The 15,991-nt window shown below is 41.9% G+C and overlaps 1 protein-coding gene across 1 annotated transcript in view; it reads right to left on the bottom strand.

The window, feature by feature from the left end:
- The window catches only part of ADAMTS9 (ADAM metallopeptidase with thrombospondin type 1 motif 9), a 1,221,593-nt gene that overhangs the window by 925,172 nt on the left and 280,430 nt on the right, over positions 1 to 15,991 (bottom strand). Inside the window, exon 15 of the mRNA XM_069643707.1 lies at positions 3,934 to 4,051. Within this exon, the coding sequence (XP_069499808.1) occupies positions 3,934 to 4,051 (118 nt within the window). The remainder of the gene's footprint in view (positions 1 to 3,933; positions 4,052 to 15,991) is intronic.

Raw genomic sequence — 15,991 nt, 5'->3', positions numbered from 1 at the left:
TAAGGCCCACTGCCTTACAGGTACAATAAATAGAACTAGCTGGTCTGGAGTAAACTCCACCATGTTGGTCTTCTGGTCATGCCAATGTTTAACCAGGGCCTGACCTGCTTTCAAGTTATCAGAAGCTTCTGTCATCATTTGTGTCATTCTCTTTCGGAGACCTAAAACATAGTCAGTGACTCTCAGTGGCTTGAGGGAAGAAGCACTCTCCAACCCTTTCTTGATTGGGGCCAATGGACCTTTAACTGAATTACCACAAAGGAGCTAAAAGGGGCCAAAACCAACCCCTTCCTGAGGGACTGCTCTATAAGCAAAGAGAAAGCATGGCAGTAGAAGTTCCCACTTTCTTCTAACAGGTTCTTCTAAAGCACCAATCATGCTCCTCATAGTTCTATTAACCCTCTCCACCAACCCAGTGGTTTGGGGATGGTAGGCTGTTGAGAACTTGTAGGTCACTCCACAGTTTTTCCACATGGCTTGCATGTAGTGGGACACACAATTGGTCCCCATGTCTGAGATAACCTCCTTAGGAAAACCTAGCCTGGTAAGGATACCAAGGAGTGCATTAGTCACTGCCTGAGCAGCAACAGTCCTTATACGTATGGCTTCAGGATACCTGGTAGCATGATCTACCACAACCAATATAAATCGGTTGCCTGAAGATGTGGGAGGGTCTAGGGGACCAACAATGTCAATCCCTACCCTCTCAAAAGGAACTCCCACCACATGGGAGGGGCACCAAGAGTGCCACGTTCTTGGCTCCACTCTTGCCAGAAGTCTGAAAAGTGTGACCGCTTCTACACAATTTATCTACATCAGACCCCATCTTGGGCCAATTGAAATACAGAGATATCCTCTCCTTGGTGTTCTTAAAACTTAAGTGACCAGCTAGAGGAATCCTATGGGCTAACTGTAGAAACTGGGGTCTCACCACCTGAGGCACTACAAGTCTTCTGTAGTCCCCTGGGGTAGACCTAATAAGTTCACTGTAAAGGAGGCCATCCTCCCAGTATAGCCTGTGCTTCCCTGGCTCTTGCTCATCCAGTTGGGAAGCTGCCTGTTGGCGAAGTCCTTCAAGAGTAGGATACACTCTTTGACCTCGGCTGAAGTCGGCCCTAGAGGGTCCAACTTCTGCAAGCACAGTCTGCAGCTCAGGATGGCCTTTAGGATCCAGATCTCCAACATAGGGAAGGGCTTTTTCCAGCTCTGTTTCACCAGTAGCTGAATCACCATTCTCTGGTTGTTCCTCACACTCAGCCTCAGCTGGTGGAGGGGTCACAAGTGTGACCTTGCGCTGTCATCTCAGGAATATCCTTGTCCTTTGAACAGGTGTGACACCTTTCTTCTTTCCTGCAATCTTGGGTTTCCCCTGTCGTAGAAGTTGAAGGGTGTCCTTCCTGTGGACTGGAAGTTATAGGTTCTTCTGTAAACTCCTCTTTAGAGTCACCTGAAGTTGCCTCTCTGGCTAATCTCGTCTGCTCCTGCTTCCTTTTACTGGGTGGCCTGGGAGTGCTTGATACAACTCCATCAGTCTTTAAGTCATTCCCCAACAGGACGGCACCTCACTCTGTACACTGACCGGAAGAATCCTTGCACCTGCAGCTCCTGGGCACCTCTCACCGGAACCAACAATGGGAAATCCCACCTCCAGCGACCCCCAGACGACAAATCAAGTCATCTGAGAAAATCAGAGTCAGAGGGGTAAGTGAACACAAAGGATTTGTCTTCCCTTGCTGACCTCTGTATGAGAACATTGAGAACTATTCTCTTTGTATTTGAACATTATATTCCACTGCATTTTGGTTGCCACAACTGAGTAGTCCCATTTTAAAGATAAGGACACAAATACTTACCTAGTATCTTTGTTGCATCTCTTCATTTGAACAATCACCAACACAAGTAACTTACCTGCAAAATGTACATTCTGGGGAGTCATTGTGGCTCCTGTGACTTTTGGGTACAAGGCCCTATTCTTTTTAGGGATTGGACGGCTGAAGTTAGGGAAATACACTTGTGACTTCCATATTTATTGCATTAATTTACTTACCTCTTGTACAATTTAAGTCATTTTAAGAACCTATAGTGAATGTATGTATGTTTATTATTGAGTATTGTGCAATAATATCACCTGCTAGTTTCATTTTGTATTGTGTGTGTGTGTGTAAATCTTAGAATAAATATTGTATTTTTCACATTCCTGTCTAAATTGAATTATTGTGTGCTTCTCTGTGTGAACTCATTGTGGACCCCTGATCCAACTCACACTACTGTGAATAGCCTTGCCTGCTAACCATTGCTACCTTGAATGGGTTTTGGCTGACCTATCAGAGTACTGTGTTTACTAGAACTAGGGTTTCCCCCTAAAATCTGCCTACCAGGCCAGATTCTAGAAATCCATCTTAACAAGTGCTAAAATCACCTGTTTCACAGTACTACCTACTCTTCAATTATGTGCATGTGTAGAGCGATTAGAGCGATTGTTATTCAAAAGACCTTTGGCCTCATTACGAGGTTTGGCAGAATGGGTTTACCGGCACCGTTAACGGTGCCGGTAAACCCAGTACACCCTATTATAAGGTTCCCTTGCGGGACCCGCTCAGAACATCTGCTCAGACTAGACATCCTTTGCGGGTCCCACTAGGGGACCAGGGAGCTAATACCGGGCCCGTTATTAGCTCCATCCCCATTCCCATTTGAGCCCTATAGGGGCTCAAATGGGAATGGGGATTGGTTCTTTCAATGAGGAATTACCGGGTCCTCCAAGGTTCGAATGACCCGGTAATTCCTCATTCAAGGAACCCGGACCCGGACACGATTTTGGAGGCAGCCATGGCGCTAATAGCACCATGGCTACCTCCAAACGCGTAATGAAGACCTTTGAGTTTTAGCATGGCATTTAAAACAGTTTTTTTCCAAACAGCAAAATAATTCGGAGTGTGAATTAAAAAATTGGTGTATCCTAGTTGGAATAGTTTAAACGTGCAAGTTCGATTAGTATTACTTTTTTTGGTGAAGGTGACCTGTTCATAAAACTAAGAGGACTGGCTTGCATAGTTTAACAGCTGCTCTCTGCAATGGCCATATCACAAATTGCAGCAGCGTACCGAGGCGTCTAATCACATGCTGTGTTTAGATTAGGTTATGTGACTGTGATGCTTGCAGAACAGGGAGTCTAATTGACAACGATCGTATAAATTGGATTCCAATTTTTTTTAAAATCCATATTACACAATGTTATTTCTGTGAAAAGAAATCAGGATTGAGGGCCTCATTACACGAACGGCGGTAAGGGTTAACGGTCACCGTTAACCCTTACCGCCTTACTACGAGGTCCCTTTGCGGGTTGGAGAATTTAACGCCTGCTTTTTGCAGGTGTTAAAAACCAACCCGCAAAGGGACCAGGGAGCTAATTACGGTACCGCAATTTGCGGTGCCGTAATTAGCACCTTCCCCATTCCCATTATGCCCTATGGGGCAAAAATCGGAATGGGGAAGGGCAACGGGGGAAGGGGGAATTACCGCCCCACCAACCTTGGAATAGGGCGGTAATTCCCCTTTCCACCAAGGCGGTGCCGGTATTTTACCGGCATGGACCAAGGTGCTAACAGCACCTTGGTCCACCGCCGTCCGTGTAATGAGGCCCTATGACATTCCTATGAATGATACGTTTGGGTTTGAAATCACTGATATGTGTGCAATAAATGTCTCTCAACCACAAAACTGTTTTCTGGATTGATGACTAAATGCTGTTGTGGTATTCCACACGTATGTGGTCATTAAGGGCGGCCACAGAGACTATTGAACTGACTGATTGTCTCGCAGTCCTTAGGCAGACCATCTAGCTCAATTGCAGCCACTATTTCACAGATCAATAAACATCTCTCAGAGAGAGAAAGTCAGAGAAACATTCTTTACAAAGTATCCTATTCTTACCGTAAATAACTGTATTAAATGTGCCTGCAATAGTTTTACAGGATGAATTATCACCCCCACAAACGCCACATTTGTCTCTTCTGGCTTTTGAATTAAGCACGTGGTCACATCCAGCTTGCTTTAAAAGAAAGGGAAAAGAAAACGCAATGAAAAAGAACGAAACAAGAAGAAGCCACACGTAAACAGCAACATTCCAAGTAGATGTCATCATAATTTGCACAGAAAAAGTTAACAGTGATGATACAAATACATGCTTTCTGAACATGGCCCTTCTGCTTGTAATATTTCGTGCAACGGCCTAAAAGGTGCAAGCAGCTTTTATTGGTTAACAAATACTAAATCTAAATACATAAACAAGTAGCAAAATAGTGGATTCCTCTGGATGAGATGCCATTAACACGCCATCCTCCGACTCAGGGGAGGGTTTGAACATTGATTGTTTAATGATGCCCAGGAGGAGTTCTTTGAGCAAGATTTGAAGTGGGGCATTTCCACTGTATCAATGATAGATTCCAGAGCAAATGTGTAAGGGCTTTAATGTTATATTTAATTTTATGAAAAATGAGAGTGGTCAATAGCAGAAAATCACATGGGCAGATGTGTATATATATGTGTGTACCCAGTTATATATAGCACAAGCCTAGTTGTGAAACAACAGTGCACTGCATAAGAACAAGTTACTTACCTGTAACTCTTCTTCTCCAGCATAGGGTCTGGCATGGATTCACATGCTCATGAATATTCCCTGTCGTCAGGCTGGGAATCCTCAGTAAAAGAAAGCAGTTTCGCTCTTTAAACTGAATCTCCTCTAGCCTCCTCTATGGCCTATAATTGTCCTTTGGCTCATACTGCCCCAGTCAATGACATCTGTCCTCCTAAGCTCCACCCCGGTGGACATCTTCAGATTTTATCGCACATTTCTAGTTTTGGGCGTTCTTGTGCTTCGCTCCTCGAGATTTGTGGGTTTATTCAAGTTTTTGGTGAAGATATTTTCAATTTTGTCTTTATTAACAGTCACGCAGCAACGACCAACAGCAGGGACCTGTTTCCAGTGAACAACTTCAATCCACCGTCCGATCTTTAACCCATGGAGCCAACAGGCCCAGGAATGGGCCTACACCTCGACACCTGCCTGAAGAACATTTTCGTTGAAAGGACTGGCAGCTCATGTGCCTTTATTGTCTTCACTCTGACCACAACGCGTTCGGAAGCTCCATCCTTTTCGACAAAGGCCTCTGACAAGGCTTCTGGGCGCAGCATGCCTCTTCAGGACAGGCAGGTTCCATGAGCAGTGGCATATTTAGGCTTTCTGCTGCCCTCAGCCCTAATAAGCGCATGTGACCCCAGAACTTTACTCCACCTATGACAGACTCTGCATCTTCATCAGATTCTGCCCCTTCAACAAACTCTGTCTGGGTTGTCGAAACTTCACTCTTTCACCTCCATTTTGTCCCCTGTTTTGGCTCCTTAACATTATAAGGACAGTTTTAAGGTTGCATGGATTAGAAAGGTATTGCTTTTATTAATTCAAGCCTGTCATCTTCTATGTTATGTTAGTTAAAAGAGTGTTTACAGATCTCTGCTGCCCAAGATTTGGAGAAGGTATTGGGCCTCATTATGATTTTGGCGGTAGCCGTGCCCTTGATAAGGGCACGGCTACCGCCAAACTCGCTACCGGCACCTGCAAATGGGCTATTACCAGCCCATTATGAGTTGAATGGGCAGGTAATTGCCCATTTGCGGGTGCCGGTATTGCTGGGCTCCCAGCACCGTTTGTAACGGTGCTGGTGCAATCACAAGTTCTGCTTGCGGGTGCCGCTCTGCACGCCTGGTCTGACCAGGCGTGCAGAGCGGCACCCACAGGCAGAACTTGTAATGTGGCGGTATGGTAACAACGGCGCTGGTAGCACTACCAGCGCCATTGTTGCCTTACCGCCACATTCGTAATGAGGCCCATTGTTTTCTAAACTTTAGTGCACTAGAGGTAACTGGTACAGCTAATTGTCTACTTTCGGTTAAGTTCGAAAACAATCTTTTAGAGGAAGAGATAAAAACCTAAGCTGTCTACCAAATAGACACAAGTGAGAGAAGTTTGGAATGAGGAATTTTGGTGTCAATGCTAATATCTGGATTCTCTCACAAGTTGCCTGCTGTCACTCTATGAGAAACACCTAGACTGGTCTGTAATATTAATGCAACATATTAATGCAACATAACAAAATGTCTACATCCGGTCTTGTCAAATGGTAAGGTTTACATATGAAATATATACAAGTGGTCCAGGCACATCTTAAAACCATGTTGAATAAAAATAACTCAACCCCCTTCTCATGGTTACAGACTCTGGTGTTAGCAGGGGGAAAAATCAAAATAAAGCAAGTTACCTGCTACAGCCGATTTACCTCCAATCTCTTGGGCTGGAACACCATTAAAATATGGAAAGATCACAAGTGAAATTTGTAAACTGTGACTGGGCATAACTACCTCAGTTGTGTAAAGACAGTTGGAGAATGTTCTTGGAATCTTTGCCTGTGTATTCTCACGGTGGAGTAATGGATAAGGGCAACCCATGTGTGGGAAGCAAAAGCATTCCTCATAGCAGCACAATGCAGACCCCTCTAACAAATGAAGTGGTACATCCTGTTTACATCATTGCTGTTTGTGCAATAGTTCAAAATATCCAATACTCCAAGAGTAAAATTGAGCAATGGATTGGGCGGTCCAGCACATTATTACCTTTGTGAATGTGGTTTAGGCTATGGGTCTTACCAGCGTTTAAGGTAATTTCAAATGTTTTTTTAACTCCGTAGAGTTGGTTGGACTGTACAATACATAGGAACATTTTGAGATTTGTGCGTTTAGATATAGATGTCCTGCTGTCCTTTGAAGTACTGTTTCACAGTAAATGTCCTACCTTGTATTTAAAATATAATGAATGTAGCGATTACTTACAAGCATCACAGTTATACATTGTGTGACATACTTTGCAGTTTGGTTTCCTGGTAATACTGAGTGTGCAGCAGAATGTCATCAGACACACAGGATTAACCCACAAGGGATGCTGTTTGCCTGCTTAGCACTGGGCAGCTACTGTAAAGATGGCTGAATGGATATCTTTATAGGACACCTTTACAGCTGTGAAAGAGTGTGTACCTTTGGCACACAGATTTTGTTCTCACCCTTCTATGACTTTGGGTATCCTTTCACATGTTTCTTGATGCACTTGCGCATTCAGATTAACTCTTTGCCATTTTAATTCTTCATGATCTATTTCATGCTTGCACCTTTTTTAGGTGGTCACAGACCACTGGAATGTGGGGCTGGGGAGGTAAATGAGTGCTTGCTTCAGAACATCATTTTAGTGCCACCTGTGGGAACTCTGTGCTTGACTTAATATTAGGCATGCTGTTAACATTGTAAAATGATGCATAATTTTTAACCTTTACTTTTCCGAAGGGAAAACCCAAATTTTTGCAATGGTTTAAAACATGCACACTGTGCATTTGAATATAAAAGTTATTGCTGAACACATTGTATGTGTGCATTGATAAGAAAGAACTCCAAACATAATGTGGAGTGGCATAACTAAAAACAATGAGGTTTTGGCTGTTTTGCATATTGAAGAGCATTTTGGGAAGATAATGACCAAAGAGCTTTAGATCTGTCCTAGATTTCTGAATCACTAAATGCCTAAAGCACGTTGGATTTCAGGAAAAAAAAAATGTACAACCAAAAGTTACCCTAACAATAACGCTTTTGTAAATATCAAGCATATATACAAGTTTGTCCATCAAAGATGTTAGCTGTCATCGTGGAATACTGCTAACAGCTCAAAATTACTTGCAGTGTTGTGGATGAGCCCGACTTGGAGAAACACAATTGGCAGTAAATTGAAAATAAGCTGCAACAAAAGGCTGCTCTTCTGGTAATCTGCTGTCCTAGGCCTGTGCCTGGTTTGCCTTGTTGTAAATACATCAATGTCTAAGAGGTTGATGTCCTTTGAGGATGCTTCTTCTCTGAAGATCCCATGCTACATTGGAGTCCTCGTCAATGGGTTCTGCGGCTGCAGGATCACATGGGAAGTTTCGATCGCCATCGACAGTTAGCCTACCAGCTGGTGAGTTACCTCTGCCCGTGAGGAAATTGCGGACACCATCCAAACACAGATCGTCGAAGAGCATCTCTTCTAAGGATCCATTACCAACTCAGTCATCGACAAGTGCCCCATCACTGACAACTTCATCCAGCAGGACTGTCACCCTGTCGACTAGCACCCAGTCTACAAAGTCAAAAACGAGTAGCTCATCAATGCAACAGGTTCATCAACAACCATCATCTTTACTTCATTAACGATCACTACGCCCAGGGCCTCTCTAACTCCCAGACCACCACCATCGATGACAGGTCCTGTTTTGGACCAACAGGCACTTCATAACCTATTCTGCCAACCAGAACTCTGTTGCTCCCTGCCCTGGCTCCTGTGGGGTCCCCCAGAAGTCCCCAAACCATCTGAACCAGTTCTGAGGAGGACCAGCCAGGGGATATTTATCGTGATGAAGAAGGGGACAATAAGGAACTTTACACCATTCTACCTTGGCATCACCAGAGATCACCAACCCGGAGGCCTTCCCAAACATTTAGGCCAACCAAGGGGCTCAAGCCTGGCTCCTTCTGCTACTGTACCAAGGCACACATTGCCGTTCTACGTTTGAGTCCGGAACTTTGGCAATCACCCAATTGTGCTGCTAGCAGCCTTATCCCCTTTCAAAGGAATCTGTCCTGGAGCAGCTGCTTTGATCGCTACTGGAAGAACACCTGTCATCGCCTGGGTGCAGAGGCAGTCGCTTGAACTTGCTTCCTCCATCCTGTGACTTGTTCTGAGGAAGCCTGCATCAGTGGTTCTTGCATTTCTCCATCAACAGAGGTTGCCCCTGGGCACCTCTGACCAGATCCAATGGCGGAAGATCGACCTCCAGACGATCTGCTAAGTCATCTGGGTAAATCAGAGTCAGGAGGGTGAGAAACACAGTTTATCCGTCTCTCCCAGACCTCCATAGGATAACATTGGGAACAAGTCCCTTTGTCTGCTTCATTGAGCCTGGGTCGAGTATCCTGCCCCTGGGTTAGCCTTGCACATGCAAGAAAGGAAAACATTTGTGGCTTCTGTGACTTTTGGGCACCAGTCCCTAGAGACTTAATTGCTCTGTCTCACATAAGCTTTTCTGCATCTTTAATTGACAATACTTGGCATCCATAAATGTTACTCATATTCTTTGCATATATGATTTCTTCTTACTTGTATGTATGTTACTTTGTTTCTTCAGTTATGTCTTTATTCTTTAAGTATTCTGATATCGATTCGGTGCATTATCCACCCCAATGATGAGGTCCAACCAGACCGAAACACGTGTCTGGGGTTTCTATTGGTTTCTGTTTCTGTTGGTAGTCTGTTGGGGAGACTCCCAGGACCCCCCTTGTCAATTTGCATATTTAAGTAACTTTGGGTCTCACCCTAAATTACTAGGGGAATCCAGACGCAGACCCCTTGCTCACTATTCTTAGAGAGGCACAGCTCCTCCCTAATGATGAGGTCCAACCAGACCGAAATACGTGTCTGGGGATGCTGTTGGTACTCTTGTTCAGAGGAGAATTGCCTAGCATTTTGGTGCTGGACTGCCCCAGGGCAGGACAAAGACTCATATGTTTGGGATATTTCTTCTCTGTGAAAGATAGTGAGCTAAAGACTCTGGGAAAGTCTCTCGCAACCAGGACTAATGTCTGGCAGAGAGACTCCCAGGACCCCCCTTGTCAATTTGCATATTTAAGTAACTTTGGGTCTCACCCTAAGTTACTAGGGGAATCCAGACGTGGACCCCTTGCTCCCTATTCTTAGAGAGGCACAGCTCCTCCCTACTGATGACGTCCAACCAGACCGAAACACGTGTCTGGGGATGCTGTTGGTACTCTTGTTCAGAGGAGAATTGCTAACATTTTGGTGCTGGACTGCCCCAGGGCAGGACAAAGACTGATATGTTTGGGATATTTCTTCTCTGTGAAAGATAGTGAGCTAAAGACTCTGGGTAAGTCTCTCGCAACCAGGACTAATGTCTGCCAGAGAGACTCCCAGGACCCCCCTTGTCAATTTGTAATTAAGTTCAGAAATGTGGATTGACACCCAGCACACCAAAGTGAATCTTGGCTGATTTGAATGGTATGAGTGTATGTTTGTAAAGTTTTTTGTGAGGTCAAGGTGCAGGGGAGAAAGATAACAACCCTGGCATATGGGTTGTGGATAATGTGTGAACAAAATAAGTTCCCAGTTAGGGAACTCCCGTCCCCTGCACACTGTCTAGGGCTCTATAGCCAAATCTTTTAAAGTATAAGTAATACAATTTTCTTTGTATATTCTGAGAACGATATTTAGACATTAAAAAAAATTAAATTAGACATAGCATAGTCTGGTCCTTAGATAAAGTAATGATGACATTTTCCTTTTTGTGAACAAACACAATTTATAACTTGATTGTTTGATTGGTACAGGATTTATTATTTCAACACAAGTTGCCCAACGCGTTTCAAGAATAAGTTCTCTTCTTCAGGGGCTGTATTATGCAATTCAAACTTTCACTCTAGTAGAAAAACAAATTAGATAATATTCTCAATTAGATAAGGATAGTAGACTCTAAGTCACAAAACATTTTTTGCTGCTTATAACATGAGAATTTCACTTCACTTATACAACATAGAGGTTTTGACCAACAAAAGTCATACAAATTGGAAGAAAAGAAAAGATCCATCAGTTTTCAGAGTCATGCAATGTTGTAATGGGGTTAGTAAATGTAAATGCACCACTGAAGTATAGTAAAGAAAACAAAACAAAACAACACAAGGTTCTTCATCAATGGTGAATTGATTCAAGGTAAATCTGGTTATTAGTCATCAAGGGTAAAGCCTTAAAAACACCTTTTTGCACAGTCACTCATAGTTGTCTAACTAACTACGAGTATATCTTCCCCTTTGCGGTCAATAACCTATTATTCATTATTAAGTGGAAAGTGTGCTTACCCTGTTCCTCTTTCTTTAAGGGATGGGTAGAAGGACGTATTCCTCCGTAGTGGTAACCAAAAGTGACAATGGATATGTTCTCGGTATTCTCCAGGATTATCTAAAACATATTATGCATAATTAGCCTCAAATTTATAAGCTAATTGTGGTCATGTTCTTATTTTTTGTCTAAGGTATATATTCTATGGATAGCCTCGTCTTGATATTAATGATCAATTGCAAAGTATCATTCTAGTATGTTAAAGGAAGTTCTACCAGAAGAATAGTAGCCATGTTTATGCAATGAGAAACATTAAGCATGATAGTCACGTGCAATTTAAAGAGATCAGTTCTAAATGAAAATAAACTCTTACTCAAAACGAGTAATGCGTTCAGAAGGGAACCCAAGGGTTAAGTCCGCTTGATAGGCGCAGTGTGTCGTTCCTGATCTGGTTTCCAAATATCAAGGATCCAGCGCCCAAACACCTAGAGATACATAGACTCACAGTGAAATGTATAATCTTGTTGATTTGCCCCATGTGGAGGATATATCTAAGTTCTAAATACTTACTAGTTTAGATTTAGGTGATCTCAAGGTTCCTGCCCTGAAGTGGACTTTGCAAACAGGATGCAGCGCCGGATGTATGTCATGTTTGACAAAATGGCCGAATAACCACGACATCTTGATCCACAAGGTATTCGCAATAGAGTTGATAAACATCATCCTCTACAACAACTACTTCAGGTACGAAGGGAAATAATACTTACAAACATCGGGAACATCAATGGGTCAGCAGTCGCCCCTTCCTATGCAAATATCTTTATGTTCCATTTTGAATTAACACACATGCTTAACAAAGACCCATGGAAAAATAAAATCATCTGTTGGAAATGTTTTATTGATGACATTTTTGGAATCTGGCAAGGAACCGAAGAAGAACTCAATCTATTTTTCGAGTACCTTAACAAATGCCACAAAGGAATTACCTTCACCTTGGAAATTGGCAGACCTAACATCCATTTTTTAGATGTCAACATTAACAAAGAAGGCACTAACCTTATTACTAATATCTACAGAAAACCCACAGATACCAACAACACTCCCCACTTCGGGAGTTTTCACCCGACACATTTAAAGAACAATCTTCCTTGTAGTCATTTGTTATGACTAAAAAGGATCACCTCTGACAGCAAAATTCTTCATAATGAATATGAAGATATGAAAACAAGATAAAAAAAAAGAGGATTTCCTGAAGAAATACTGAATAAAGCAGTCCAACAGACAGAAACCCAAACTCGGGCAAAAATCTTGGAAGAACAACCAAAGAAAACAACATCATGCCTGATTCATACCTTGAAATTCTCTAGTCAGAGCTTTCAGATAAAAAGAATTATCACCAAAAACTGGAATCTTATCAAATCTAACCCTAACCTAAACCGCCTCTTCCCTGAACCACCAATGTTGGCATTTAAGAGAGGTAGAAACTTCAGAGACACACTCATTAGAGCTGAAAGACCCAAGAAACCTGCTCAAACTACTTTAAGGAAACAGAAATTGGGAACATACCCTTGTTTGAATTGTCAACATTGCGCTAATATCATAAAAGGAGATCATATAAGACACCCAAGCAGTGGCAAAAAGATACTCCTGAGGGACTACGCGACCTGTGACAGCAAAAACGTAATTAACACACTCCGATGCCCCTGTGGGAAATACTATGTGGGAAAGACAATCCGGAAAGCAAAAGAACGCTGGACGGAACATAAATCTTACATCAGGACATGCAATGACAAATCACCAGTATGTAGACACTTCAAAGAAAATGGACACAACATTACCCAATTGAGATGGGCAATACTTGAAGTGATCCACCCACTCCCAAGGGGTGGAGATTTAGCCAAAAGATTATCCCAGAGAGAATTGTTCTGGATTCATGAACTCGACGCACTGGCACCACATGGCCTCAATGAAGAATATTACTTAGGCCCTTTTCTATGAACCTGATCTCCTCCAGATCCACACAAGCCTTTCCTCCAGATGCACACAAGCCTCACATAACTAAACACATAGGACTCCCCACAATTTTCTTTCCTGCAAATGGTGACTAGGAGGACGAGGGTTAAATGACATGTATTTCATCTAAATCCTAAGTGGGTCAGTAGACTACAGTTGCCCAATTTCCTTTTCAAATAATTAGATTGTGAACTCCTCATGAGACAGGAATTGCTGTATACAAAGCATAAATGAAGGTTAACAATGTTTTGTATTATAATTGAAATGAACTCTTAGCCATGAATCATGAGGTTTGTACCCAATTGATGTTATCACATCCTGTTGACTAAAATCTTAAATAGAGTGTTAGAACTGCACTGAGAGGGACATTACCCAATGAGTAACAGATTTGACTCGCATTAGATGATTAGCTCTTTTTATATAAGGGGAACAGGTATTTTCCCCTTCCGAGCATAAAACCCTCATTCCATACCTCAAATAATCGTAGCTACCCAATGAATAATAGAATTGACAAACATTAGATGAGCTAAATCTACACAAAGGGTACTGGTACTGTTTCGTACTTCGCCTTAAATCTCTCCTTTTTTAACCTCCCAGCATCAGGTCCGATTATATCTTTTTTAAAGCCAGTCCCACACAATTAGTCGACCAATAAGGGCATTTCAACATAATTCACCTCATGCTGTTGATGACTCAAAATTACCTATTTCACATGAACAGGCGAGGAACATACCTTTTAGCTCCTCACACCTTTATGTATCCTAACATCACGTCATGCATAATTTAAAATAACTGTTAAATTAATAAGCACATTATCTTTTAATATAACAAGCAAAATGGAAAAGCACATATTTTGGCTCATCCACATCATTTAAGATGACCGAAAACAGAGTTTTCCACTTTCATTGGGTCTGTTTACATAGGGACGTCATTCACGCACGTTACGTGATGACGTCACGATCAAAACGCCATAAAATAGGCCATTTTGTCAAACATGACATACATCCGGCGCTGCATCCTGTTTGCAAAGTCCACTTCAGGACAGGAACCTTGAGATCACCTAAATCTGAATTAGTAAGTATTTAGAACTTAGATATATCCTCCACATGGGGCAAATCAACAAGACTACGCATTTCACCGTGAGTCTATGTATCTCTAGGTGTTTGGGCGCTGGATCCTTGATATTTGGAAACTAGATCAGGAACGACACATTGCGCTTATCAAGCAGACTTAACCCTTGGGTTCCCTTCTGAATGCATTACTCGTTTTGAGTAAGTGTTTATTTTCATTTAGAACTGATGTCTTTAAATTGCACGTGACTCCCATGCTTAATGTTTCTCATTGCATAAACATGGCTACTATTCTTCAGGTAGAACTTCCTTTAACATACTAGAATGATACTTTGCAATTGATCATTAATCAATGAGGCTATCCATAGAATATATGTCTTAGACAAAAAATAAGAACATGACCACAATTAGCTTATAAATGTGAGGCTGATTATGCATAATATGTTTTAGATAATCCTGGAGAATACCGAGAACAAATCCATTCTCACTTTTGGTTACCACTATGGAGGAATACGTCCTTCTACCGCAAAGGGGAAGATATACTCGTATTTAGTTAGACAACTATGAGTGACTGTGCAAAAAGGTGTTTTTAAGGCTTTACCCTTGATGACTAATAACCAGATTTACCTTGAATCAATTCACCATTGATGAAGAACCTCGTGTTGTTTTGTTTTCTTTACTCTACTTCAGTGGTGCATTTACATTTACTGACCCCATCACAAGATTGCATGACTCTGAAAACTGATGGATCTTTTCTTTTCTACCAATTTTTATGACTTTTGTTGGTCAAAACCTCTATGTTGTATAAGTGAAGTGAAATTCTCATGTTATAAGCAGCAAAAAATGTTTTGTGACTTAGAGTCTACTATCCTTATCTAATTGAGAATATTATCTAATTTGTTTTTCTACTAGATTGAAAGTTTGAATTTCATAATACAGCCCCTGAAGAAGGGAACTTATTCTCGAAACGCATTCGGCAACTTGTCTTGAAATAATAAATCCTGTACCAATCAAACAATCAAGTTGTGTTTGTTCACAAAAAGGAAAATGTCATAATTACTTTATCTAAGGACCGGACTATGCTACGTCTAATTTTATATTTTTTGAATGTCTAAATATTGTTCTCAGAATATACAATGAAAATGGTATTACTTATACTTTAAAAGATTTGGCTATAGAGCCCTAGACAGTGTGCAGGGGACGGGAGTTCCCTAACTGGGAACTTATTTTGTTCACTCTGTAATTAAGTCCAGGACATACCTGTTCTGGAGGGCCATAAGCCTGATTGCCCTCAGTTCTTTTCTGATTATTGGTATCAAGATAGACGTGAATATCATTGGCATTATATTGAACAGTGTATGTTAATCTGGAATGTCATGATATGCGTTTGGTAGTTCTCTCTTTTTTGTTGAATAAGTTTGAGAGATCTTTTCTTCCTCAGGTGTGCATCCATTTTCGGAAACCCAGGATCTGTAGGTCTCTCTGTGGTACTACTTGGGCTGGTATGCTTATCAACACAAATGAACCAACTCTTCCCCATTCTGGTGCCAACTTCATGTATACTCTTGATCCACAGGCCTAGTAGTGGTCCATCAGGACTGCTGTTCCTTCCTTCATGCCTGTCACATCAATAACTTGGCCACACTTGAGAGGTTTTTTCCAACTTTTACTGTGCCATTATTTCTGAAGCACAGGGACACATTCTCCAGGAGTAATATCTGCCCTGAATTCCCCTCATTGTCGACCCATATTAACAATCTTGCAATCTTCAGCTATTCATCCTTGCATTCTCTTTCTGCATTCACCATAACTACTTCCCATTGTCCTATCAGTGGCATTGCTTTGCACACGATTAATCCATCAGTCCATCCTTCTGGTGGAGGTCCTTCAAAGACTTGTTCTACATTCTGACAAATTATTAAGGGCCTGA

The sequence above is a fragment of the Ambystoma mexicanum genome, chromosome 2p (genome assembly GCF_040938575.1).
Source record: "Ambystoma mexicanum isolate Mex_15411 chromosome 2p, UKY_AmexF1_1, whole genome shotgun sequence".
Classification (NCBI taxonomy): domain Eukaryota; kingdom Metazoa; phylum Chordata; class Amphibia; order Caudata; family Ambystomatidae; genus Ambystoma; species Ambystoma mexicanum.
This window is presented reverse-complemented; position numbering and strand designations above follow the sequence as displayed.